Source organism: Halichondria panicea, chromosome 14 (assembly GCF_963675165.1).
Source record: "Halichondria panicea chromosome 14, odHalPani1.1, whole genome shotgun sequence".
NCBI classification, from domain to species: domain Eukaryota; kingdom Metazoa; phylum Porifera; class Demospongiae; order Suberitida; family Halichondriidae; genus Halichondria; species Halichondria panicea.
In genome coordinates, this window is record NC_087390.1 from 6,437,318 (window position 1) to 6,460,506 (window position 23,189).

The 23,189-nt window shown below is 45.4% G+C and overlaps 3 protein-coding genes across 5 annotated transcripts; 1 reads left to right on the top strand and 2 right to left on the bottom strand.

Annotated features, from left to right (window-relative positions):
- Positions 1-28: 28 nt before the first annotated feature.
- On the bottom strand, positions 29-11,991 carry LOC135347746 (RNA-binding motif, single-stranded-interacting protein 2-like). Of its 2 annotated transcripts, none has more exons than XM_064545778.1 (20): positions 11,785-11,991; positions 11,210-11,441; positions 10,311-10,427; positions 9,876-10,043; positions 9,163-9,287; positions 7,204-7,262; positions 6,720-6,820; positions 5,781-5,840; positions 5,442-5,536; positions 4,953-5,077; positions 4,865-4,887; positions 4,354-4,400; positions 4,207-4,258; positions 4,047-4,148; positions 3,677-3,877; positions 3,346-3,470; positions 1,086-1,628; positions 897-937; positions 636-795; positions 29-577 (listed from the first exon to the last, which is right to left on the bottom strand). In XM_064545778.1, the coding sequence occupies exons 2-17, from the start codon at positions 11,435-11,437 to the stop codon at positions 1,610-1,612; spliced, it is 1,647 nt and encodes a 548-aa protein (XP_064401848.1). In that variant the 5' UTR covers positions 11,438-11,441; positions 11,785-11,991; the 3' UTR covers positions 29-577; positions 636-795; positions 897-937; positions 1,086-1,609. The 2 variants fall into 2 exon arrangements, with proteins under 2 accessions (XP_064401848.1, XP_064401847.1); XM_064545777.1 differs by having other exon boundaries at positions 4,354-4,403.
- An 82-nt stretch (positions 11,992-12,073) lies between these two features.
- On the top strand, positions 12,074-13,229 carry LOC135347753 (snaclec 5-like). The gene is made up of 3 exons (XM_064545785.1): positions 12,074-12,239; positions 12,375-12,788; positions 12,913-13,229. Exons 1-3 carry the CDS (start codon positions 12,158-12,160, stop codon positions 13,173-13,175), a joined length of 759 nt encoding a protein of 252 aa, XP_064401855.1. The 5' UTR covers positions 12,074-12,157; the 3' UTR covers positions 13,176-13,229.
- LOC135347739 (rho GTPase-activating protein 23-like) lies at positions 13,196-23,181 on the bottom strand. Of its 2 annotated transcripts, none has more exons than XM_064545770.1 (20): positions 22,810-23,181; positions 20,973-21,212; positions 20,636-20,853; positions 20,341-20,395; positions 19,798-20,137; positions 19,386-19,606; positions 18,180-18,692; positions 17,912-18,130; positions 17,524-17,760; positions 17,147-17,203; positions 16,982-17,083; positions 16,644-16,787; positions 16,326-16,451; positions 16,086-16,263; positions 15,868-16,016; positions 15,546-15,619; positions 15,037-15,355; positions 14,812-14,928; positions 14,441-14,585; positions 13,196-14,318 (listed from the first exon to the last, which is right to left on the bottom strand). In XM_064545770.1, the coding sequence occupies exons 1-20, from the start codon at positions 23,113-23,115 to the stop codon at positions 13,291-13,293; spliced, it is 4,788 nt and encodes a 1,595-aa protein (XP_064401840.1). In that variant the 5' UTR covers positions 23,116-23,181; the 3' UTR covers positions 13,196-13,290. The 2 variants fall into 2 exon arrangements, with proteins under 2 accessions (XP_064401840.1, XP_064401839.1); XM_064545769.1 differs by having other exon boundaries at positions 17,147-17,206.
- Positions 23,182-23,189: the final 8 nt, after the last annotated feature.

Genomic DNA, 23,189 nt, shown 5'->3' on the forward strand with positions numbered 1-23,189 from the left:
ATTAATTAGCATTAGTTGGAGGTGTGGCTCCAGTAGAATGTTAATGATAATTTCAACATTTCAGAGCAATAATACATACATGTAATTATACACAGAACAAGGGGTCAGGTGATCACAACATTAGCTAATGAGTTACATTTGAAATGGGAATGAAATACATAGTATCTAGTGTGTGTCCGACTGGGTTTCTTCGTCCAGATGGGCCGGGTATCCCACTGAAGGCTGCCCTAGTCCGCCATGCTTGACACAGTTCAGGCTCGGTCTCATAATAGTTATAAACTGCTCTAATATCTTCATTAGCTGTGTAGCTGAGCACTTTAATTTTTGGAGGAGATTCGAGTGTTTCAGTGAATTGTTGATCCAGGTTGATCTTGACAGGGGCGCAGTCTGTGTTCTCAATCATACTCAATTGTCTGATAGTATTGCTTGTGCTGATAGCCATACGAGAGAGTAGTGTATCCATCATCTCAGCTCTGCTGTTAGCGGTGGTTGATGGTGGACACTTCTTAGTGAGTGGCCGATTGTGTGACAGCTTTGTACTTGATGCTATAATATTATTGTGTCTCTCCAACTTTGCCTGTCGTGCGTGGGAATAATGAGGTACACAAAATTTATAAAAGTAATTATTTCCTCACTTTTTGTAATTTCTTCTCCCATTGTTTGTGTAACTGCGTAAAGTTTGGTACATCTCGTACAACAGAGGGGGGCAGGACAAGGGGTGTAGTACTAGTAGAGGGGGTCTCCATGTTATGTACCTCCTTCAGGGGGGGTCTAATCACTCGCACAGGTAGACGGCTATGTGGGGGGGGGGTAGACGTGGATATAACTAAACTTATAGCTATATAGTTACACACAGCAGGCTATGTGATCTAGTAGGATAGCTAGCTGTAGCTCACCTTCTCTTAACAGCTCTGCTGGGCAGTGTCCTCCCGTTCTCCTGTATGTACATATACACAGAACATGTACAGTTACGTGATGTAGGGTCACATGTATTCACCACATACACACACACAAGCTGCATAGCCACCATACAGTCTATACTCTAGCCAGTATGGGTACAGACCTAAGGTGCAGGCCTAGCTCACCTTGTATGCTACTTGCTGAGACATCTCTAGTCATAGAAGAGCCTCAGACAGATCAGAATAAGCTTTAGAACAGTGTGGCTTTGAGATTGCAAATTAAGTTTCCCGGACTAGCGAACAAGTAACTTGATTGGCCAATTAAGCACTGCTGATTCAGCAGAATTAATAGTACATACCCGATTGACCCCGCCCTTAAGCTTTAATTATTATTGCGCATGCGTATTAGATCAATTTTCAACTTAGTTTCACAAGTTGACACACACACACAGAACAAGACAACACAACAGAAACAACACAATGTGAGCATGTATGGAGTGGAGGGAGACTAGAGTTAATGCCTGTATGGAGTGGGAGGGAGACTAGAGTTAATGCCTGTATGTCCTTTGTTACGCCAGTAGCTAGTTACAGAGACACTATATTAAAACCTTACAAACAAAAAAATGTTATTAAAACACATGTTTTACTGGAGGGTTGCAATTACAGTACTATAGATTGGAGCTGGTGTCTGGGCCGCAGCCATAGAGATGTCATTTCCCAGACCAAGTGCTGCACAGGAGAGAAACAATAATGCATTAACAGAGATAGTTATATGAGGCTATTAATTAGACACTTTCCAGTGATATGCCAGAAATGTTTGCCGGTGGCTATATTCTCGCGAAATTACCTCTTTTATGTAGCTAGCCTAAGAGGTGGTAAGTACCAACCACCACCGACCAGTGTGGACACATCCCAGCGTTTCACCACCATAATCATGGCATATTGTAAAAAATGCGGAATGAAATATGGGACAACAGAAAGCTTGCAGATAATGCTCTGTATACAGATATAGTGGTCATTTTAATATACACTACTTCTATATCTGTGAGTAGTAATTGTAACAGTTACGGCTGTTGAACTTACAACCCTCCCCCTCTGTTTAATCAATGGTGAGGGGATTTCAGCTGCATTTCGTGTATTCAATTTCAACAATTTTCTGAAAGCTAAGAAACCGTTGAAATAGTATCATCAAAGTTTAGATGAAAAATCATGATCCAAGGCTAAAATGACAAATCATGGCCCAAGCAATTGAAAGGTATCTTTCAAAGCTTTCAGAGTTTGAAATTATGTTTGAAATTGGATTGAATGGCTGTTGAAAGATATTCAACTGAGATCCACCCATGCATCAGTCGGCCCATATTCTATTAATTTTCATTCTCCTGATGCCTCGGTGTAGGCACCAAAGCTTTACGGCAATGAAGCTACAGTAGTACTCAACTCTAGCAGATTATTACGTATTTACAAGAAATGATCGACCACGATTGTTGCTGCTAAAAAGATAATGGCTTTGACTATTGTATGGAATGGACATAGACTAGAGTTAATGCCTGTATGGAGTGGAGGGAGACTAGAGTTAATGCCTGTATGGAGTGGGAGGGAGACTAGAGTTAATGCTTGTATGTCCATTGTTACCAGTAGCGAGTTACAGAGACACTATAAAAGAAATGTAAAAGTGTAGTTTTCTTCTAATTCCAGCACCAAGTCCACATATTTTTTCTTATTCTATTTGTGCACCACTGGATCATCATCCTAACAGGCAACCCCCGAGTATATAGGGGTCTGGTAACCATCAGCCAGTTGCCTCCTTGCATGAGAGAGATGACACACAGACTAGATACTCTCTGAGTAGTAAATGGATCAATAATAAAAGTTATAGCTGTTCAACCCCCCCTTTCTACAAAGCTTTCAGAAAATCAGAAATTGGATCAATAGTTATGGCTGAAAGATATTCAACGAGTGACATCCATCCATGCTCTTCATATACAACATGCCTCAGTCACCATATATATAACTAGCATAGGTGCCCACAAAGGGACAGCTGCCTGTACCAGGAGCAGAGTATCTGCTGTAGTTACTCAGGCTGAGGTTTATACCAACCACCACATGTAGTAGCCACAATCATCAATCTTATCAACATTGGGCAATCGGAGTAATTTAGTAGTACAGTTTTTATCAGAGTCCCCGTGGTCACTAAAACAACGACGCATTCGCCAAAATGTCGGTTATGTTCCCGTAATCAAGCTCTTAATAACCAGCCTGGCCTACATAGTCAAGATTACAATCTACTAGAGGCAAAAACGATACAAAAGCCAAACACAAGAGAGAGACTCCATATATTAACAATATTAGAGGCAAATAGAAACTGCTTTTGTGTGCAAATTAACACTCTCAGTACTAATAATAGAACACAGGCTGGAGTACATGTGGTTGCTATGGTTCCCCGTACCTGGCAGGGTAGTAGTGATGTCCATTTTTTTCCTCAGGATGAGGAGATCCTTCAATTACCTGGACCGTGTGCTTGTCGCCAAAGTTACCCGACTGGTCGACAACAGCAGTGGCTCCGGTATGGTCCTATATAATATAGTGGAGGAGGGGTTAACAACATCCACTGCTAATAGAGTGCTATTAATTGGTATAATCAGACAACATTATCACTGACTGCTGTACAATGATACCCTATACAAGGTGTGCTTCTCACGTAATAAAGCTACTGAATATCACTGACTGACTGATTAAGCTAGCTTGGTGTACAGCTTGCAGATAGACTACAATCTTACTTGTTGGACATAAGGAGCATTAGCAATGGTCCAGGAGCCAGGGGTTGGTTGTGCAGCATAGGTGGGTTGAGCGTAGGTGGCTGCCCCAGCTTGGTTGGCAGCATAGTGGTATTGATTAGAGGGGACATACCCAGTGGTGGAGGCAATCTGTAGTCCTCCCATCCCGGCATTCATAGCATGGACACCAGCCTCACTGGACCCCTACACACACACACACAGGAGGGGGGTCACTGTACAGTCATAACCATAGCATGAGAACATTACACGCTAGGTCAGACTACTAGATAGCTAACAAAACATGGAAGTTGAAAGTGTGTGTGTGTGAGTGTGTGTGTGTGTGGGGCAGATATTATGCAAAACTGCAACTTACAGATGGATGGACGAAGTAGGTTGCCGCTGGTGACCAACCTCCGGAGATGTTTGAGACAGGAACCTGATAACTCTGCATAGCTTGAGGAGGTGATTGCACGTACTGTGTGTGTGTGTGGGGTGATGACAGGGGCACACTCATTAGGAGGGTAATTACTCACTGGGGCGGCTGCTAGTACTCCAGTAGGTACCAATCCTCTAGAACCCACCAAACTGGAGGTATAGAGAGATGTATGAGATGGTCCTCATAATATACACCACACACCCACTCCACACTCACCCACCCACTCCACCCACTCCACACTCACCCTGGCTGTGAGATGACTTGCGCTGGCTCGTACACATATTGCTGCTGCTGCTGTGATAATATCATCAGTTACAGAGCTTACTACTCAAGCACAACACACGCCCACACAACACACACTGTCATACCGTGATACACACGCCCACACACTGTCAACACTGCGCACCGTGATACACACGCCCACACACAGAAATGGTTGAAATACTCTATCAACTGCTAAATATAATTTCCCCTTGAGGTTTGAGCATAATATAACATAAGCTTAATTAAGCTAATAATTGAAGCGTTATTTGCCAATTGTGGTTTTGCTGTTAGCATACTCTGTTGCAAGTGATTCCTTGTCCAGGACACACACGCCCACACACATAGCTCCAGCCAATGAAAACATCTCCTCACATTATTGTATTAACCCATTGAGAGCTGACATTATTACATTAACCCATTGAGAGCTGACATTGCTCACACAACACACCTACCACTTATTGCATTAGATATGAACACAGAATCACACTAACCTGTTGAACATCTCTCCACCGATCTGCACATAACCACGGCAACAAAGTCATAAATATACACACACAGTATAGAATATTGTCTGCTTACTTTGAGATTGCTTCTTCTTGTTACTCGAGTCAGCAAACTTGATCATGAGAGGTTCTTTACTGCCTGGTAACATAACACCGTTGAGCATCTCGATGACCTTGTCACATGATTCCTTGGTCTCCATTCTGATTGGACGAAGGGGAGATGAAAGCTTATACATTAGCGTGTGCTGGAGGGGATTATGGAGTGGTCACTCACAATACCTTATGAGTACCCCAAGTGGTCTCAAGTATCTTAAGTAGGTCAACCACACACTGAAACTAGCCAACAGCTAGAGGACATACCGTGCAAACCTCACCCCCTGCTGTTCACACAGATGACGTACCGTGCAAACCTCACCCCCTGCTGTTCACACAGATGACGTACCGTGCAAACCCCACCCCCTGCTATTCACACAGATGACGTACCGTGCAAACCCCACCCCCTGCTATTCACACAGATGACGTACCGTGCAAACCCCACCCCCTGCTATTCACACAGATGACGTACCGTGCAAACCCCACCCCCCTGCTGTTCATAGTGGAGTCCCTGAGTATCCGAGTAGACACTATCTTCCCATATGGAGACAGCAGGTTATCAATCATCTGCACAAGGAAGAAATGAACACTGTGGTTGAGTTGCTGTGGAGCTAATGATCATCCACTTGAATTATAGTTATAAAAACAAGAACTACACTCATTGAGGTCAATTATGTGTGTAAAGTGGTGTACAGAGCCTATAGTGTGGTCCCACTGTGCACCTAGTGGTTCACTATTACGTTTGCATTTTAAGTGAAGTGAAAGACTTGTAGTAGCCACAGAGTTGTTATCAACATGCACAAATACTCACTGGTTCTTCGAAGTCAGGAGGCAGATTAGACATGTAGAGGTTAGTAGGATCTTGGTCTTGCTGCAAGGAGAGAGAGGTTAGATAGCATCAGTGTAACACAGTAGGATGGATCAGTGTGTCATGCAGTGTAACACACACACGCCGAGGGGTGAAACTAGGTAGACCGGGCTGGGCGCTCCCACCAGAGGCCACACCCACTAATTAACATGAATACGCTTAGGACACAATACAGATCATTCATTATCAAGGCTTGCGAAACTTTCGCACATTTGAAACCTACTTCTGTTCACCTCGGAGCACTTTTCAATCATCCCCCTAACACCATATCGGAATAGCAGCTCTTGCAGCATGCATGCATAATAAAAATGTTTGCGGTACATGCGAAAAACCGCGAACGCTTATACCCTCGAAATACCCGCTAAATGTGGTATCAGGAACCACATGTTCAGCCACATGTGTGGAAGCTAAATGTGGTATCAGGAACCACATGTTCAGCCACATGTGTGGAACCGCATTGACTACAATAACTGGGACACCACAGACCACTCTACCAGGACACCACAGACCATTCTACCAGGCCACTAGATACTAGCACAAGTAAACACAGCGACCACTGCCACCATATCAGAGCAACCATCATCCACTATACACACTATACCCTATAGCTAGACATTTCTGCGGCTCAAATATTCTGCGAATGAATGAGCAAACGCAGAAATATTATCCGCAAATCTTATTAACCACGCCTAATTTAACAGTTGAAAGTTTAATTCACAGAAATATTATCCGCAGAAGGTCTTCTTACAGCTATTCGCAGAATTTTTGGGCCGCAGAAATTTCTAGCTATACGGTAACAGCCCCTGAAAAATTATAGACAATAATTATTACATCCTACCAGAGTGCAGGGTATATGCAGGGTACAAAGTTCAGAGTACAAACCTGAGGGACCTTAGCAAACTGTACGATGATTCCTTGTGTCTGCAGCGACTGACATGCTCTCATAGCATCACCCGGGCTCTCAAAGTCCACGAACCCATAACCTGCAGTAAAGAGAGGGCGAAGGTCATAACTGGAGGCAAGTTCCCACCAACCACCCCACCCTGAACTACACACAAGCCACTACTCTGTGGCATACTATAGCAGCCACAGCCATTAGACAATCAGGTTCAGTAGACTGCAATCAGCTGATACTGAGACCACATGGTTTTTAAAGTATCTCATATGGTCATTATAATGGCCATCAGACTAGCCACACCAACCACACACCACACACCAGTAGCGGGGACCACACCTAGCGACCACACTGGTGGTAGATTACACCACCCCAGCACACACACCTTACCACTCACAACTACACATGGCCCACACCATTGCCTCACACTACACACACTCCACACCTCACACGCCCACACCCTTGCCTTACCTTTACACAGGCTAGTGTTCTTGTCCAAAATAGATTTGGTCGAAATGATCCGCCCAAACCTGTGTGTGTGTGTGTGTGTGTGTGTGTGTGTGTGTGTGTGTGTGTGTGTGTGTGTGAGAAATGTGTGTGGGAGGAAGGGGTTGAAACAAATTGTGAGGAAATTAATACTTTTCTGACATTGCCCTCTCCTTGTTCAGTATTATTGAACCACCTATATAGCCATGCATGATTAAGCATAATTATTCATCTGTACTGTGCTGAGGATGGACTCGTGGTTAACGTGGTGTAGCCGAGTGCATCATGTAACAGAGTCCATCTGATGCACCAGCATTAAAATACGCTATTTTGGCTAGTAAAGGATCTAGTGCTGTCAGGTGATGCTCTACTTGTGTACAGCTGGACCAGTGTTCTACCTGGCTACTTGTGTACAGCTGGACCAGTGTTCTAGCCAGGTCAGGTGATGCTCTACATGTGTACAGCTGGACCAGTGTTCTACCTGGCTACTTGTGTACAGCTGGACCAGTGTTCTAGCCAGGTCAGGTGATGCTCTACTTGTGTACAGCTGGACCAGTGTTCTACCTGGCTACTTGTGTACAGCTGGACCAGTGTTCTAGCCAGGTCAGGTGATGCTCTACATGTGTACAGCTGGACCAGTGTTCTACCTGGCTACTTGTGTACAGCTGGACCAGTGTTCTAGCCAGGTCAGGTGATGCTCTACATGTGTACAGCTGGACCAGTGTTCTACCTGGCTACTTGTGTACAGCTGGACCAGTGTTCTAGCCAGGTCAGGTGATGCTCTACATGTGTACAGCTGGACCAGTGTTCTACCTGGCTACTTGTGTACAGCTGGACCAGTGTTCTAGCCAGGTCAGGTGATGCTCTACATGTGTACAGCTGGACCAGTGTTCTACCTGGCTACATTTGAATCCATGTTTCAATGCTATTCACTTATAGCATACTCATCATGCAGTGTGAATTTAAGTTTTTTAACAGCAGGTAACTACTTTTGATTGGCTGGAGATCATGTGATCAGCCAGCACTAATTATTTTATTGCTTATAATAATTAGATGAAGTAATAAAGTTCGGAGAAAATTAAAGTATACACACACTATAGAATATTGTCTACTAAATTCTGTCTTCCCTGTCATTACACTCATTACACTGGGGAGTGAGCCCCTGTCGTTACACTCATTACACTGGGGAGTGAGCCCCTGTCGTTACACTCATTACACTGGGGAGTGAGCCCCTGTCGTTACACTCATTACACTGGGGAGTGAGCCCCTGTCATTACACTCATTACACTGGGGAGTGAGCCCCTGTCGTTATGCCTCGGTGCGCATGCGCAAGCGAGGTATACGGTAGTGTGTTTGTGTGTGTGTTTGTGTGTGTGTAGACTGCTACAGCTGCTCAAGGATCAATGAAGTGCAAGTAAGAGTTTCTATAGGCTTCTAGTCATATTTTAATTTGTGGATTTGCAAAATAATGCTTCGTTCTTGAGTTATGCCTAGTTTTGCTTACTTGGAATGCCTTGCAGCCTTTTCAAAAGAATCCGTAGCAAAACTTGTTCACCGAGTGTTGCTACTCTACTTAGTAGTTAGCTCTGCACTAGAACGCTAGCTATTGGTAGCTGCAAGAGTGAGAAGAGAGCTGCAAGGCTCTGTTGATGGCAGCCAGCTAGCTATTAATTTTAGACTTGAACTTTTGGCATCCGGTCGATCATTACCCAATCTTCGAGTTTCCCTGAGATTCTGGATTCTGCATGCAGCAAAATTAAAAATGTTCATCATGATAATTAATCAATGTGTGTATAAAAGCTAGCTATTAGTAGCTTTATGTTATGTAGCTTTGGCACCTCCACCGAGGCATCAGCACCCGCGGTGCTTTCATTACACTGGGGAGTGAGCCCCTGTCATTACACTCATTACACTGGGGAGTGAGCCCCTGTCCTTATGCCTCACCCTTTGCAGAGCTGTAGTAGGTCCTCATCAGAGCAGACGCGAGAGAGGCCACGGATATAGAGGTTGGTGGAGGAGAGGGTTTCAGAGCCATTCATCCCGGGCTGCTGATGGTGTGGGCGTGTCATCTGTGAGGGGGCGGGGGTTATAGTTATATCATCGGGATAGGAAAAAAATTTGGGAGAGGAGAGTGGGGTGGTCTGTACTAATGCTTAATGCTATTAGAGTAGACGGATTGCTATAGAAACAGTCACAAGTGGTATCCTGTTTTCCTCTCATAGTAAACTTAACATCCTTTAATTATAATTCCAGCTAGCCCCTGCAGCCAACACACAGATGATCTCAAAGCCCCACCATGCAGCCTAGAAACACACCCTGCATGCCAGCACACCCTGCATGCCATCTACACACACACACACACACTGCATGCTGGCAACACACATTCCCTGCATGCCATCTATCAGCTGTTGTTCTAAATCCAGCATTGCTAGCCCCAAACAAAAACACGGTAAGCCATTGTACTGGGCTATAACATTACCGATCCATTTCTCAAAAAATGTTCATGCAAATTAGAGTACTATGTAATTATAGTCTGAAGCTGATTCCAAGTAAAAGGAACACCAAATGCTCTTACTCCAAGTGGTGGTGTGTGCATTAGGCTGGACACCAGTGGCCCAGTACACTAGGTGTGTGCATTAGGCTGGACACACACTCACTGGAGGCGCAGTGGCTGCTTGTTGTTGCTGGTAGTAAACTGGCTGACTGGTGGGGTTTGGAGCAATATGCACTGGGATGTAGCGATAGTAGACATTATTGGGTGGTCTTGGTGATGATGTGTCACCAGGAGAGCGTGGGTTGTGACTGGAGGCAGACAATGGCCGACCCTGTGTAAGGATGAAAGAGAGAGGTGAGTCTTTGTGAGTTTGCATGCATCATTAATTAAGCATATCTGATGGTCACAGTGCAAACTGTAAAGGAGACTAGACCTAAGAGTCTGGTAGACCATTATCACCAACCATACAGCTTGCTAACACAGCTTGATTGTGAATTGCTCCACCATCAACACTATATCAGTGCAAGGTTTAATACCTGCTATAATCATAATTATATATGAAACAAAATACTGCATGCATAATGAAGGTGTAGCTCACAGAATGAGATGGTGTGTGTTTGAAGCTCTTGGCTGGTCCACCATGGTTGCTGATGAGTGGTAGGGACCCAGTGATGACTTGTGGAGCCAGTGCTGGTTGTGAGGGAGGCAGCATGGACTGGGGGAGGAGGGGCACCAGTAATGAGCTAACCAGTTGACACAAGCCCCTTTGCTTTGGTTACAGAGACCTCCTTCTAGTCCTAATGCAGCCATTTAATGTGACCCCACTCACAATAATTAAAGTCTGTGGTCCCATTAACACTCTCAACTGCCCAGCATCATTATAACATTGTCAGAGGGAGAGCTATGTAGCTACTATTAAAGCATGCAGCTACTTTGTATTGGCTGCTATAACATTGTCAGAGGGAGAGCTATGTAGCTACTATTAAAGCATGCAGCTACTTTGTATTGGCTGCTATTCCACGAAAACCTTTCTCCGCGAAAGTATATACCATCGAAATATACCCGCTATATACAGTATTAAATGCAGCTATTAAAGCATGCAGCTACTTTGTATTGGCTGCTATAGCATTGTCAGAGGGAGAGCTATGTAGCTACTATTAAAGCATGCAGCTACTTTGTATTGACTGCTATAACATTGTCAGAGGGAGAGCTATGTAGCTACTATTAAAGCATGCAGCTACTTTGTATTGACTGCTATAACATTGTCAGAGGGAGAGCTATGTAGCTACTATTAAAGCATGCAGCTACTTTGTATTGGCTGCTATAACATTGTCAGAGGGAGAGCTATGTAGCTACTATTAAAGCATGCAGCTACTTTGTATTGACTGCTATTCCACGAAAACCTTTCTCCGCGAAAGTATATACCATCGAAATATACCCGCTATACAGTATTAAATGCAGCTATTAAAGCATGCAGCTATTGAAGGATAGTCTCACCATCATGGTGTCACTGGTTGGTCCCTTCTCCTCAGCACTAGCAGGGGCAGTAAGACTGATGACTCTAGTAGCCCCGTCCTCCTCCAGCTCCGTGGGTACTGAGCTCTCCTGGTGAGGGACAGTCCCACTCACTCCCAGGCCGATATCAGCACCCTCGGCCCCCACATTAACCACAGTATTCTCTGGCGTGGGTGTCTGCAAGCCTGACTGCTCAGATACTGGCTCCATTCAACTACATAATAACAATAATAATTATAACAATTATACTCCATCAGTGTCAGTATATCTACCTCTGCAACCTCATCATACACTCTACCACAAAAATCATTCTGAGGCCAACATCAACACGATATTAGACCACCATTTAATATAATATATCATATACTTTTTACAGCAAAGATTTAGTTTGCAGCCCATGCATTCAATATCATCTGCACTAAAGTAAATTTTAAGCAAGCCTATTGCAGCTATTTAATTTAGCATTTAATAAGCTTGCAAATATACTGCAAATAACTCGCTATGAAACATTTGGAATCCTACATTTGCAACAACAACACAGACAGTGAATATTTTACCTTGTTTAGTTGTTTAGTTGCAGTTTTGGCTGGTATGCAAAAATTCTTAAGATAGTATAGTCTGGACAGTAGAAACTTCAATTACTTAAAAAAAACACGTCTCTGTATGAAAGTATAAAACCGCATGAAATCCAGAGCTTCTTTGCAGACTTTTCGAGCTATCTTTTTGTTTTGTCAGCTGTGTGTTTTCCCTGAGCCTAGCCAGCCGGCCACGATGTCCCCAGCCCCGCCCCCTAATAACATGCATAACCCACCCACGCATTTTGTATCCACAGCAACTGAACAACAACAATAAATATACTTGCTGCCTGGCATGCAGGAGAAGGCGTAGCTGGTTTGCAGCGGTGTGGAGAAGAGGTCTACTGCAAGGAGAATGCAGCTGTCGCCGTCCCTTGTGGTTCTGTTTGCTGCTGCTGTCCTGGTAGTGGAAGCAGTAGTACATCCAATAGCCTCAGGTAAGTTGCCAGCCCCAGTCTTTGATCTCTAGTCATCAAAGCAGCATTGCAGCATGCTTGTACAATCAATGCTTGTAGCTAAACATGAAATGAACATGTATAATAAGATTATTACCCTCCACACACACACCTTAGACACCGCAGACCTACAATGCTCTAACCAGTTCATCCTCTACAACTTGAACTGCTATCGCTACTTTGGCTCAACATCAAAGAGAGCTTATTTCCATGCCCAGAAGCAATGCCATCGCCATCAGAGCTCGCTAGTAACTATATACTCACACAACGAGGAACAATTTATCATATCATTGGCTGAGACTAACACATCGTTTTGGATAGGCCTGAATGATCACGATGGTCCGGGCACAGGACACAAGGAGGGAGTGTTCAAGTGGGGGGCTGGCGGAACTATGGAGTATTTCAACTGGAGGATTGGAGAGCCTGAGAACAAGCAGCACTTGGACTGTGTCAAGGCTGACAGTGTAGGCTGGGCCATGGCTACTGGTGGTTGTGCATCTACTAAACTGTCGTTTGTTTGCAAGAAAATAGGTAAGTTATTATTGCATCCATTATACTGTTTAGAATAGGGTACCATAACAACTGATCCAAACATGCAATTATTCATGTAAATTGGCATTTCAAAGTCATGAATATTCTGATATTCATGATACAGCTTGCCCTAAAGGTCTGGACCTTGAGGATGGAGTGTGTGATGTCATCCTATCAGAGGAACCTAACGAAATATTGACAAGCTCCAGGATTTATCACATCTTGTTTTTACTGATCTTATTATTATCCATCATTATAAGTTGTACTGTTACATGTACTAGATTACGATCTCACAGATACGCTACAACTAACGAACAATGTGTTCCCATGCTTGAGAAAACTAGATTACGAACATCTTTAAGTGTACAAGATATTTATCCCACTTAAAAATTCATTATTTGTACATATTCAAGATTGATTAATTTTTTCATTAATTGCAAATGGTGTGCTCATTAGATGCGTGACAGAAACACACACTAAGTGTGATGATATTAAAACACAATTACAACAAAGATTGTTTCACATTATAAGACTGTCCGACTTGTCGTCCACTGCCAGTTCTAACCAGTCCCTCTCCCCCGGGACGCCCTCTAATAGGTGCAGGCCCATGACTCCGGGTCCGATGTACAGGAGGCTCTTTAGTAGGAGCTGCTTGTAACAACATTGCTTTGGCCTCTTCAAATCTCTCAATGTCTGCCCTGTCAGAGCTTGATTCAGAGCCTCTCCGTGGTCTCCTGGTGGAGGATGCTGTGGAGATGGGTCTCTGGAGACTATCAAAGCCACGTGGTGTTCTGTGTTGTGTAGAGGACTGGGAGAATCGCGTGGGTGTGAGTGTGGAGGAAAACCGATCGTTACTAACTTCAGTGGGTGGTCCCCCCATGGCTGATACATAACTGATCCGCCTCTTGACCTGACCAGGTGATGACGGGGTGGTTGGTAGCGTATTGCTAGCTCTGGGACGTTGGGAATACGATCGACTGCTAGTTGGAGCATGATAGGTCCGTGTGAGATCCCGTTCTCTCTCAAAGCTTTCCTGTCTCTGTGGAGCACGCCTTGTCCTGTTCTGTGGTGCCCACATGCTACCAGAGCCCTCTCTACCAGACCCCTCTTTCTTGCCCCACCCAATCTCACTGTGTGTATTCACCCAATTAGAGGTTCGTGAGTTTGTCACACGCGGTGCAGTTAATATCTCAACATCTTCATAATTGTGTCGTACAGGTGGTCGACTTCTCTCAACGTCCTCATATACATGGCGTGATTTCCGTGATCTAGTTTGGTCTCCATCAGGACTGCGCTGGTGGTCCCCCGGAGAGCTGACTCCAGAGTCTACTGATTGATTAGCTACTCTTTGATGTGCTCCGCTAGTCTCCCAATTGGTCTGTTTCGGCTGTTTCGGTGGTAAGGTACCGTTGATGGCAATCATAGAGTTACGGTTGGGTTCAGTTGATCGTATTTGGAAGGTTTCGCTACTCGAGAGGTTGTTCTTGATCCTCCGAAGAGATTGTGGGGAAGCAGACGCTAGGGCCACATCTGGAGGAGAGAGGTTAAAGTACATAAAGGTCAAAGTACGTAAAGGTCAAAGTACATAAAAGCAGATAAACAGCTATATGTACATGGGATAATATCATTTCTAACTTGTAGAGAGCACGAACTTTTCTGGTGTCGATGGTCTATTTCCTTATGCCTGAGGGCAGGAGATCCTCTGACCACACCCTCCTCCCCATCGCTGACCACACCCCCTTCAGGGTCCGCACCTTGTTCCTCAGCACACAGATCACTGGCAAACAAGTGCTCCACCTAACACACATGAGGGGGGGGGGGGAGTTAGTGGTGTGATAGAGCTGCCCACCATGAATAGGCAGTGGGGCAAGCTACAACATGCACAATACACACACAGCAAGTTTTGTGATGATAGGAACTGTCTACTCAATTAAAGCTTGTAAATTCCACGCATTCCATAAGTATTTATATATAACAACAGCTAAGACTAACTCAGCACACACACACACCCACACGCACTTACATGTCTGCACAGAGCCTCAACAATAGTGTAGCTCTCGTTCATGCTAGTTAGCATGTCTTGTGCTGCTCCCCTCACCAGGGTCGGCCCAAACACAAGAGCAACGTTACGAAATGACATCTGTACAAGGAAACAAGATAAACACACAGTGCAATATACAGTAGTTTAGATACAATATTCAGTATAATTATATGGACAAGTACAGAGCCTGAAGAAGGAGTGTCTCACTTTGTTCCCTTCACTCTGCTCAGCCACAGTCATTAAATGGCGCATGAGGAACTTGAGTGTGTGATAGTGAGCTGTGGGCAGGTTGTAGACTAGCTCATGTAGTCTTGTCAGTCTGTCAGTCTCATCTGTCATACGAGCACAGGTCAGGAAGTCTTCATGCACAGCCTCGGGTATCATGGGGTCAGGTAACTCCTTCAGGAACTTCTTACACAGAGAAGCCACTGTGTGCACATCACCAATCTGCTCCTGGGTGAACTCATATACCCCCTTGTCCATCTCAGAGCTGAGGTGCTTGATCATCGTGGTATGTCCTGGTTTACTGTAGGAGGGACATAAGCACACTCAGTGGTGGTGACCATTCTATATACTATAGGCCGACTACTACTTTAGAAATCAGACAAGCCTAACTTAATTCATGGTCCTACAAACAATGATTGGAATACTCTACTAAAACAAAGTTGTAAATGCTGAAACAAAACTGTGTAATCTGGGACAATGTAAGTACTGACCGATAGATGCCCTCCACATCAAGTCCTTGCTCCTGGATCATCCTCACACAGTACTCCACCACGAGGGGCACTCTCTGTGTGGGGTGTGGGGTGAGTGGGTGTAGTGTGTGGATGTGTGGGTGTGTGTGTGAGAGTTAGTAAAAAAGCCGAGATAATAAACACTATTTGCCACTATTTGCGGTGACTCAACAGTCTAGTGCAGATAAGGAACTTAATTAACTGAGTGTAGTTCTGTCAACAGCCAGTATCATTGGGAGGTGATGCCAGTATCATGAGGTGATGCCAGTATCACCAGGTGATGCAACACTAGCACAGTGTGTACCTTGTTCTCCAGTGACACTGGACAGTCCTCAAGTGGTTGACCAAATGTAATGAAACTGGAGAAATCTGGCTCATCTTTAGTACGTCCTCTTTGGACTCGATACTTCTTGATCTTGTCCAATATCCCCCTACTACCACCGTGGCCCTCGTCTGTAGGGGAGGGGGGGGGCGTGTGAATAATAACATAGCGTATAAACCACAGTAGTGTGTAGATGATACCTTTCCTCCTCTTGACAGGGCTGTGGGCACGTCGGTGTGGTGAGGGGGAGGGGGGACCTAGTTTCCCCTCAGAGGAGCGTAACAGAGTGCCCCCCTCAGAAGGCGGTGGGGTGGGTGGACCACCATTCAAGTCTTGGATGGTACGAACCCATTTCTCCAGACTAGGAGCATCTGAAGCCTGTGTGTGTGTGTGTGTGTGTGTAGTGTGGGCGTGGTACATGTATGTATTCTTACACGTACCTGCAGTAGGTAGACAGCTCCATGATCAGTGACAACTTTAAAAACAAATTTTTTTTTGTTGTAGTTCCGAGCATAGTCTGTTTTGCTTGGGACCACGTCTATAGGCGCTTCATCACAGGAGGTCCTCTATACGAGTGTGTGGGGGGTTAGTGTGTGTGTGTGTGGGGGGGGGTTAGGCCATCAGTTATAAGCATACTTAAACTATTAAACTATTAAACTATTAATTTATCAAGCATGAATTAACTCCAGTGCATATTTTGGATAGCAGCCAAACACAATATTATTATTGCCCCACTAAAATTACAATATCAACATTACCAATCGTGCTTCCTTCCTATCTCTATAGAAGGAGATCTGATTGGACGCCAGGACAGCGTAGTACGAGCGCCAGTTACGATCATTTGCTCTTTTCCCAGAGTCCAATAAATCTTGTTTCCTAGTCAGCACACCGTGACACTGGATCTACACACAAGCAAGCAAGAGTGACACACACAAGCAATGCATAAGATCATTCATTCCATTTGATTAAAGCCACAGTTGATTGCCTCCAGGTGTAAGTGTACCAGACAACAGTACAAGCTAATGTTTGATAAGCTATCAGGACATCAACATAAGACATGCAGTGACCTCTCTCAAAGCCATTACACAGGACTTACATTATTAGTAGACTCTGTGTACTCTTGCTGTGTGTTTGTAGGTGATGATATACCCAATGTACTCAATATCTCAGAGGAGAGTCGATGGAGTGCAGAGCTCATCTAGACACAGAGGAGGGGGATAATGAGAGGTGTACCAGTGGTGTGTGTGGGTGGGTGACTTACTGCTAGAGGTCTGCTGATCTCTGGTGTCTCATCCAGTAGGTCCACACTGCTATGCTGCTGCTGTGAGGGAGAACACACACACACACACACTAAAGCACTGATGCTATCACACAAGCACATGTACACTACATGTAGTTGCTGATGATCACACACTGATATAGACATGGAATATTTTGCAGGTGAAAAACCAAACCTAACCCTAACCTGTGAATGAGCCAAATCAGCACTCTATGCGCATCTTCTAACTAACTAACCTTTGCATTCTGGCAAGGATCGTGATACCATATACTACAAGTGCAGGTTTTTACGATTGAAAGGACCAAAAATCGCAAAATTGCGTTGATGCCCGCAAAACAATAGTAATACGGTATACAGACCTTCCTGCCAAACAGGCGCTTGCTTTTCTTCTTATTGGTGTCCAGCAAATGAGGCACGTCAATACTCTGACTCCGCCCACCCACCCTCCAGCGATCGCCCTGTGACGAGCTGTCTGTCTGTGACGCTGCTATGGCCTCCTCAATATTCACTTCCCTGAAGACTTGGTCCCCAATGGAGCGTGTCTTGTAGATAGGCATCTTCTTATGAGGCTCAGTACTAAATGTACTGAATGGTACCTGGAGACACATACAGTTCAGCAGAATGTTAGAATATCCAACAAAGAATATACTATAGCAGAGATTGAGTAGTATAGTAGTCTACCAAGCTGTACACCCACCCACACCGCCCCACTCACGTATAGGCACCACACACACACTGCCCACTCACTTGTAGGCTACTGCTGCTCACTTGAGCATGTTCTATTGCACTCATTGGTCGATTGTATCGTGGCCGGCTACTGGGGCTTTCCTTAACAGGTTGTCGTAGCAACCCGGCCCTTGGGTCACTCAAGGCTAGTTGTTGGGACCCCACTTGTGTAGGGGGCGTGGCAGGGTCAGAGGTCAGATTGTCACTAACAGTTTTGAATGCGAGTGGAGCTGACGGAATCTGTAGAATGGATAATTAGAGCACAAAAAATAATTACAAATTTCCATACCTCAGTTTCCTGCGATGTAGACAGTGACCTTTGACTCTGGTAGGTAGACTGTGACCTTTGACTTTGATATCCATGCCCACCCACGTCATTATCCACACTATCTGCCTCCCCTAGAGCGACCTTTGACCTTGACCTCGAGTGCAGTTCCCTACGTAACTTCTGATAGCCTCGTGACGACTTCTTGTTGGGTTTAGTCTCCACCGGCTCTGTTGTCCGCAGTGAACTAGTGCTCTCCATGGAAGTGCGGCTGGTCTGGGACATTATGGGTGCCTTGGTTTTGACCTCTTTGAGAGGTCGAATGGATATGCGTTGCTGTAGACTGTCTGATGCTATTCTTGTGAGGCCTTCTAAACTCTTGTTTCCTGTTTTCTTGATTTTGATTCGCCCAAGGTCTGTAGAGCGTGCTCTGTCCTTGTAGTTGCCTTGGTTACGACCGAGGGTGTCGAGTGCAGACATGGAACTAGTGAGAGGAGGAGCTCTACTACTCAGACTCTCCGAGGGAGACGAAGTGCCCTGTGTGATATGTGAGGGTGTGTGGTGTGTGGTGTGTGGTGAATCACTGACCACCATATTGTCAACCTATCAAAGTACTACTAAACAAAATAATTATTTCGGAAATCGGACGTACGCAACACAAGTTATGGCCTCTCGAACATAGCTACGAAAACAGGCCTGATTTGGAAAAAGCGCCCACTTATAGCCCACGCTTTTTTTCAGAAAATGGACTATTTGGGCACGAAATAAATTATTGATCTAAGCACACCATATTGTCAACCTATCAAAGTGCTACTAAACAAAATAATTTTTTCGGAAATCAAACACTCGCAACACAAGTTATGGCCTCTCGAACATAGCTATGAAAACAGGCCTGATTTGGAAAAAGCGCCCACTTATATATAGCCCACGCTTTTTTTCAGAAAATGGACTATTTGGGCACGAAATAAATTATTGATCTAAGCACACCATATTGTCAACCTATCAAAGTGCTACTAATTTTTTCGGAAATCGAACACTCGCAACACAAGTTATGGCCTCTCGAACATAGCTACGAAAACAGGCCTGATTTGGAAAAAGCGCCCACTTATAGCCCACGCTTTTTTTCAGAAAATGGACTATTTGGGCCTGAAACAAATTATTGATCTAAGCACACCATATTGTCAACCTATAAAACAGTGTGTGTGTGTGTGTGTGTGTGTGTGTGTGTACCTGAGATCCGAACGTGTTGGCCCTAGTCTCGAGGGAGGAGTTAGATCGTGTACGCACTTTGATTGCGAGTGGGCGGACACCAGAGAGGAAGTTTGAGTCGCTCGTACTTGTCTCCACGACGATCTGGTTGCTAGCGGATACGTTCTCTTGACCTAGCGAGAAATCATCAGAATCATTGTACCATTCGCTGGAGAGTGTGTTAGGTGGGTGGGGCTCTGCACCTACAAGGAGGGGGGGTTATGTCAGTAATAATTTACTATGAAGATTATTCTATGTCGTATAGCAGGTAATTTGTTGTAAAAAATTTCATTACATGCACTGCATTTCGTCAAGGTTAGCTGAGCCCACGAAATAATGAAAATTACTCGCTATACGAAAATGACATACATAATTTATTTTTAAATTCACTCACTGCTGATCCTTGTTCTAGGCATCCTCTTGACCACACCCCCTTGTCTCCTGGGGGCGTGGCTAGTGTGAGTCTCTATGTCCAGTAGTGAACCCTCTACGAGGACATCGTCACGTGATATTTGCCGTGGATCACATGACTGTGAGTTATCTTGTGATGCATAGTCAGTATCATTGAAGACCATCATTCCAGTTGGTGGGGGTATCACATGACTGGGGGTGGGCTTATGCTTGGAGCTGACCTTTGACCCCTTGCCACATACAACCTTGATGTCGGTAGCCGTCACTTGACCATCTTTTGTAGAGTACTCCCCAGAAGGTCCGTAAGTGTAGCGAGGGTACAGCTGTGTGTGTGGGTGTGTGAGTGGGCGGGGGTACAGGTATGAGTGTGTGTGTGTGTGTGTGGGCGGGGGTACAGGTATGAGTGTGTGTGTGTGTGTGAGGGGGGTAATTGAACATTCCTATGGACACTCTAATAGTACACACATGTATAATTATAGCCATGCACACATTACACACACCCACACCCACACACACACAAACTTACAAACTGGAGATCATCGTGTTCCTTTGGTAGAGTCAATAGAGTTACTTCATGATCACTGGAGGGAGGTATACAAGCAGAGCCATGGTCATTAACTGCTGTACTGTGTACTCCCCCACACACACTAGCCAGCTGCTGTCAGCCCATTATCATCCATCATTAAGCATGGCACGACACACCTTGCTAGCTACACCGCTCTCTCCAGGACTACATTGTATCCATTGTCACACAGACTAGCTACAATGGCTGACACCATGCTTGATATACAGACACCATGTATGGCTCCATTGTCACCCACCATTGTCCAACAGTTCGTTGTATTTCTTGGACAGAGCTGCTGATGATCTTGACCCCATTGATCATGTGTACCATGTGACCCACCTCTAGCCCCGCCTCCTCACCACTCCCCCCTCTCGTCACACGCAGTATGAACGTTGTAGAGAGCTTTAGTTCAAGTGAGTCAGTACTGAGCCGTGAGTTAGACCGATCAAAGTCCTCCGGGGGCGTGTCTGGACACTGTGTGCATGTGGTGTGGGCGGTGTGGTGTGTGTGCAGTACACTATTAGAATTTAATGACTTTTTGTGATTCATAGCTTTAACAGTGTAATGAATATATTACCATGACAACAGCGTACCTGATTGGAATCTGATTGGATGGTGAAGTGACGTAGGGAGATTCCAAACGCTCCCTCCTTGTCTGCTACCACGGTAACGGTGGAGTAGCTCTCCTCTGATAAAGCTGTCAGATCAGCTAATTGCGGTATATCATCATCATCCGGTTCAGTCTCGTTGAAGGTCTCAGATGAATCGTCACTAGGGGGTGTGGTCAACTCAGGGGGCGTGGCCAGTCCTGTCATGAGGTCATCATCGCTCGTCTGAGTTATATATGGACAGAGGGTACAATCCGTGTCATATATAATTACTTGGAAGGGGCTATTTTAAGGAATCTAGTGTTTGGAGTGTTGTTATAAAGCTTCTATAAATACACGTACATACCATCTCATGAGTCAGTCACCAGTGAGGTCACAACTACACAACCTTTGCCAACTTAACCCAGCTAACATGTGGCAGGCCACCCACTGCACACACGCACAGTGAGCTAGGCCACAGTGTGTGGTGTGTGTGGGGGGAGGTAGTGTGTGTGTGTGGGGGGGAGGTAGTGTGTGTGTGTGTGTGTGTGGAGGGGAGGTAGTGTGTGTGTGTGTGTGTGTGGAGGGGGGAGGTAGTGTGTGTGTGTGTGGGGGGAGGTAGTGTGTGTGTGTGTGTGTAGAGGGGGGGGTGTGTGCGTGTGTGGGGGGAGGTAGTGTGTGTGTGTGTGTGTGTGTGTGTGTAGAGGGGGGTGTGTGCGTGTGTGGGGGGAGGTAGTGTGTGTGTGTGTAGAGGGGGGGGTGTGCGTGTGTGGGGGGAGGTAGTGTGTGTGTGTGTGTGTGTGTAGAGGGGGCGTGTGTGCGTGTACAGTGAGAGCTCCTACTCTACCCCATGCATGCAGTGTGTGCACAAAGATGAACCACACACACACACACTCATGGTATGGGGCAGGGGCCTAGCCTAGTGTCTAATGGTAACCACACACACACACACACACACACACTCATGGTATGGGGCAGGGGCCTAGCCTAGTGTCTAATGGTAACCACACACACACACACACACACACCCATGGTATGGGGTAGGGGCCTAGCCTAGTGTCTAATGGTAACCACACACACACACACACACACACACACACACACCCATGGTATGGGGTAGGGGCCTATAGCCTAGTGTCTAATGGTAACCACACACACACACACACACACACACACACCCATGGTATGGGGCAGGGGCCTAGCCTAGTGTCTAATGGTAACCACACACACACACACACACACCCATGGTATGGGGTAGGGGCCTAGCCTAGTGTCTAATGGTAACCACACACACACACACACACACACCCATGGTATGGGGTAGGGGCCTAGCCTAGTGTCTAATGGTAACCACACACACACACACACACACACACCCATGGTATGGGGCAGGGGCCTAGCCTAGTGTCTAATGGTAACCACACACACACACACACACACACACACCCATGGTATGGGGCAGGGGCCTAGCCTAGTGTCTAATGGTAACCACACACACACACACACACATGGTATGAGTGCAACCTAGTGTCTAATGGTAACCTGATACACTGCATGGTGGCCTCCTACACGCTACTCACATTACACTAACTGACACCAGCACTAGAGTAATGGAACATGTCTCACTTGTACCAGCATACCATTATATCTAGAGCTTCTGTACATTACAAGGAAAAGCAATCTGACACTAAATACATGTCCTCCATTATCATTCTCACAATACTACCACAAGTCTAACATTTCAACTAGTAACTTAATGCTCTACAAAATACAGACTTAATGTGTTCACCTATTACATGGTGACAGTACGAGACCCCTCACACCTCACACTCCTCACACTCACCGCGGCTGGTAGTCCGTTACCAGTGTGACCAGGCTCGTCCCTCTCACCACGGCTATTCACCAGGTACCAGTGACTGGGGAAGGATCTGCTGTACTCTCTAAACGTTTCTCTGGACATGACTCGAGAAGTCTCAGCTTCATGGAGATAAAACAATACATCTGAAGGAACTTTAAACAGAATTCTCAACTGTTGATGTAGTTCTAGCTCAGCTGTGTGGACTTGGTCGTCGCTTAGTTCTAGACTCGGTATTACTGACAATGGTATCCGCTTCTCTTCACCGAAGTAGCTCACTGTAATAGCAGCCATCGCTAACTTCTTGTCTCTCTTGGGCTAGGCTACATTCCTAGCTAGTCGCAGCTTAGGCGTGGAACTATGCAGCC